The sequence below is a fragment of the Jaculus jaculus genome, chromosome 6, assembly GCF_020740685.1.
Source record: "Jaculus jaculus isolate mJacJac1 chromosome 6, mJacJac1.mat.Y.cur, whole genome shotgun sequence".
NCBI lineage: Eukaryota > Metazoa > Chordata > Mammalia > Rodentia > Dipodidae > Jaculus > Jaculus jaculus.
In genome coordinates, this window is record NC_059107.1 from 13,640,725 (window position 1) to 13,645,453 (window position 4,729).

The window sequence follows — 4,729 nt, forward strand, 5'->3', positions numbered from 1 at the left end:
ATCTCTCCAGCCCCTAAAGAAGCCCTCCGGAGTAGTGCCTAGGACATGCCGATATGCCATACTGAGTGACAGGACGCTCAGGGAGTCATGACCAGGCATTAAAGAAGCTTTAACCCAGATGATAGACTTCCCTATACCAATTGCATGCAAAGGCTAATGCCACTCACTTTCCTGAAGGGATAGGAGGGTTCTCTTTGCTTCATATGGACTCACATTTATGTCCCTTTAAGGAGGAGGGGAGAGTAGGCATACAGTTTTTGGCGGGGTGGGGGAGAGATGGTCCCTGGCGGTCGAATTAGAGAAAAGGCAGAAAGAGCTGAAGCCCTTTCCTCCACATCAGCTCAGCCGGGTGTGGTCATGGGAGGCCTGACCTGCCTGAAGCATCACTATGTCACAGAAGCCACTATGAAGTCATTGCCAGGCTGGGAAACAGAAATCCAAACAGAATACAGTGGTTTTTTTTTTTTTTTTTTTTTTTTTTTTCTTTTTAGGAGTTGTGTGATTTATTAAACTGCATTCAAGGCAGACGGAATAGGCTCGTTGCTTTCCTGAGCTCCAATCTGGCTCTTATTTAAATAGATTTTGTTTCAAAGACAATCGTCTCCATGGTCTCAGATGTGATGGTCCCACAGAACTCCAAATCCTGGCCTTTCTCCTCCGTTCTCTCTATGCTGTGCTTCTCCACCTTCTCCGCCACTACGCCCACCTCCTGATCGTGGGAGGCGACCCTGGTTTTTGAAGCTGGCCTTACTAGGAAGCTCCTCAGAAAAGAGCTAATTCTGCTGGGTTTCTTACTCACAGCCCCAGGGCTCGGTGTCGACCGGCTCTTCCTCGGCTTGTGAGCCTTCCGGGACTCGCTCTTATGGGAGGATCTGTGTCTCCTGCCCTTCACGTTGCTGTGCCTTTTTCCTTTTTTGGTCGCTCTCTTTTTCCCGTGGCCAGATGCGGACCGGTGGGAGGACGATTTCCGGGTCTTGTCCTTGCCTGAGCTGCGGTGACGGTCACTTGTCCTCTTGTGACGGGAACTTTTCCTGCCGGCCTTTCTGTCCTTCTTGTCTCTTTCTCTTCTTTCCTTCCGGGCCTCGGAGCTGGACTTGGGCACTTTTTGGCTCCCGTCCCTCTCACACATGTAGCCCTCGCTCTGCAGGGTCGATACGAGGGGAGCCACTGCCAGGCCTTCAGCTTTTTCTGCGCCAGACCTCTTGGTGGTCAAGGTGCCTGCAAAGACCACACTCAAGCTGTTGTCTGGGCAAATGCTGGTCCCCTCGCCCGTGGAGGTGCCCACGGAGGAGGTGCTGGCAGCACCCGCCAAGAGCACATTGAGACCTTCGGTGGATAAGTTCGCGGCAGCTGCCAAGGCCTTGCTGGGCCCACTTCCTCCTGGGTCCTTGGTGGCGGTTCCTGCCAGCGCTGTGCTTAGCTGGCCCGGGCCTGGAGACGTGGTGGTTGCCATGCACACAGCGCCCAAGTCAGGGCTTGTTCCTGAGCCCAGGACTGACACACCTTTTGCGGAGCCTGCAGTGGCCTCGGTCATCACCACGCCACCTGCCGTTCCTGCTCCTGGAGTGTGGGCGGCTGCAGCAGCTGGAAAGGACCCCCGGGTTCCCTCTCCCCCGGCATATGCAGAAGAGGTGGCTGCAGACACACCAGGAAACAGCTCACACCCCGAGTCTCCTTCTCCAAGGACCTCAGAGACCTGCGCCAAAGGAGAAGCAGGTGAGAGAGGCGGTAGAATGGGAGGCCAGCGCCGTCTGTACCCCACCCACTGCTCCCGGAGCTGAGCAACCCAAGGGGCTTCTCACTGAAACCCTCAATGCTGTGCCTCTTGTGTGGCAAGATCCCCTCTACAGCATCTCCACCCAACTGCCATCAGAATTTCCCGAGCAGTTCTAGGGCCCCGGAAAGTGTCCACAGAATTCCCTAGTGCTTGGAAGGCAGACACAAGCTCCCCCATTGATATGTCATGTTTTAAACTCTCTGGTCCTTCTATCTTTGCAGGACACATTTCTACAAGTGGAACTGTCAGGTCAAGGTATGGTCAGGTCAACCTGACATGTCGGTGTTCAATGAAACAAACTGCGCATGTGCACACATAGGGATTACCCTGATGTACAAAGAATCACACGGCAGTCACAAGGTGACAGGGCCTGGGCCAAGGCAAAGAAGGACCTCCTAAGGACTGAAAAGTGTGCTGCCCAAAACCTGCTCTCACAGCAGTAGAGAGTAGGTTACCAGGGTCTGGGAAGAGCATGAGAGAGGAGAGCTATCGAGAGAGTGGCTAGTGGATACAGGGTACAGTTGGATAAAGGGGAGTAATTCCCTGTGTCCTATGTTCTAGGTTACAGCAAGATAATTATGGTGGACAGTAATTAGCATTTTTCAAAATAACTAGTAGGGTGTTGTATATTCCCAGCACAAAGAAATGATCAATGCCTAAGTGATGGATATGACATTCACCCTGATATGATCATTGCATCATGTATACAAGTATTGCAATGTCACACTACACCATATAAATGTGTGTAATCAACATACATCAGTTATATACATAAGTATGTATACATATATACATACACACATATAAACATACACTTACAGATACACACATGTGTGTGTATGTATGTATGTGTGATGTATATATATGTGTGTGTGTGTATGTGTGTGTATGTGTGTGTGTGTGTATATATATATATATATATATATGCAAGCGCCAACCATCTCAGCACTCAGATAGCTAAAGCAGGAAGATGGCAAGTTTGAGGCCAGCCTGTATAGTATAGTGAAACCATGCCTCAAAAAACAAAACAGGTGAGGCTACCTGTATTTGGAATGGAGTGCTTAAGAGGAGACATTCTGGAAGGGTTCTCAGTCCTGGGTGTGAGACTAGAGTCATTGTTAAGGGCGATCTCTGGCATTTGGCCTCTGGGATGCCATGAGGGGTCCTTCAATCTCCCAGGGTGACAAGCCCCTTCTCCTGGGGTGGCTCACTCGGGCCCTGAGCCCTTTGAAGGCAACACATTCCCCAAGGTGAGCCTGAGAAGGCCCCTAAGGCTTGGTGAGGACCTGCTCTGAGATGCTCCCCAACGCTTCTTGCCCAGACTCCCGGGGTCTTCTGGAAGCTTACCACCGGGCTTTTCTTGTCCTGGGGCGTGGCTGTACTCCCGCTCTGGAGCATGGGGCTACTGCCGCCGCTGTCCACCGGTGGCCTCAGCAGGTAGACCAGCTTCTCCCAGTAGCAGAAGAGGTCTTCCCGCTCGTCCGAGGACGGGCAGAGCTGCAGGTAGAAGGTTCTGCCCGTGGCGAGCTTCAGGCGTAGCTGCTGCTTCTCGCGGTCGTGGATGGAGATCTTGACAAACTTCAAGGGGAAGAGCCTGGTCAGCTCCAGGGTCTTGGCGGGCTTGCGTACCCTCGCCTTGACCCTCCGGCCCCGCGGGGCGAGCGGCTCGCAGACCTTGGCGGGGCGGGCCAGCAGCATGACATCTGGCAGCGGGAGGATGGGGCTGGTGGACGCGATGCACACCGTCACCATGCGGACGCGGTTGTGGACATCGATGACCTCCCCCTTCTTGCTGATCTGGATAAAGTCGCTCTCAAACATCGGCGCGTACTTGAAAATCTCATACTCTCCTCCCTTGTACAGCTGCCTCTGAAGGTTTCCCATGGAGGTGTTGAACACGCCCACGGAGCGGTAGCTGTGGGCCGTGTAGTAGGGCAGCAGACACTCACTGCTGGCCGTGGACATCCCTGCCAGCCACTAATCGAGTCCCGGAGAGAGGGAGGGAGGGAAGGCAACTGCCCATCTCCCAGCAAGGCTTTTGCCCGCACCCCCCTGCCCCTCCACATTTATCCCCAAGTACCCTTTGTGACCTATCACCATCACACACATCCCTTTGTCCCCCAGCCTCCAGCCAGCCTCCTCTTCAAGGTCAAATCAACTTTCCCCACCAGCTCGAACTACACGGCCCTCTCCACAGGGGTTGGGGCCGGGGGTAAAAGAGGGGGGCGCAGAATGACTCTGCCAGAGCGTAGGTGTGGGAGTACGCTAGACATGTTTTTAAAATCAGAATTTTGGGATCCTTAATTCATAGACCATTCTGCTTTTGTAAACATCTAGGCTGTATATATCATTTTCTTTTTTGTTTGTTTGTCTGTTTTGTTCTGTCTGTTCTGTGTTGGGTTTTTTTTTTTGGGGGGGGTGGTAGGGTCTCCCTCTAGCCCAGGCTGACCTGGAACTCACTCTGTAGTCCCAGGCTGGCTTCAAACTCATGGACATCCTCCTACCTCTGCCTCCAGAGGGCCGGGTTAAAGGTGTGCACCACCACGCCCGGCTTAAAACACTTTTTCTTTTGCTGAATTACTCTCTGGGGACACACTCCTAGAAGTGTGCCTGCCAAGGGCGGGGGTCCCATCTGAGTTCTAACTCGCGGTGTAGACCTCGGGCATGCTGCAGGCTCTCCCTTAGGCCCAGGAGTACACCCGAGCAGCCCCTGCCCCCACCCCCAGCAGAACCAGAGTGGTTTCCACAGCTTGTTTGGCCATGTCCCATTTGTAGCAGGTTAGTTTTTCAAGACTAGAAATTCATGGTGAGGAAACTGAAGGCCGAGGAGTATTCCTGCTCAGAGTCAGAGCACAGAGCTGCCGTTAAGCTGGTCTGCCACTCCCTGCTCCTGCTATGGGCCTGCGAGCAGCTCACTGTGTGTAAGCATGAAGGTTCGGAGGCTAGCATTCC

The 4,729-nt window shown here is 53.2% G+C and overlaps 1 protein-coding gene across 1 annotated transcript; it reads right to left on the minus strand.

The window, feature by feature from the left end:
* Positions 1 to 571: 571 nt before the first annotated feature.
* Positions 572 to 4,443, minus strand: Fam71b (family with sequence similarity 71 member B). The gene is made up of 3 exons (XM_004657304.2): positions 4,426 to 4,443; positions 3,125 to 3,754; positions 572 to 1,696 (listed from the first exon to the last, which is right to left on the minus strand). The coding sequence occupies exons 1-3, from the start codon at positions 4,441 to 4,443 to the stop codon at positions 572 to 574; spliced, it is 1,773 nt and encodes a 590-aa protein (XP_004657361.2).
* Positions 4,444 to 4,729: the final 286 nt, after the last annotated feature.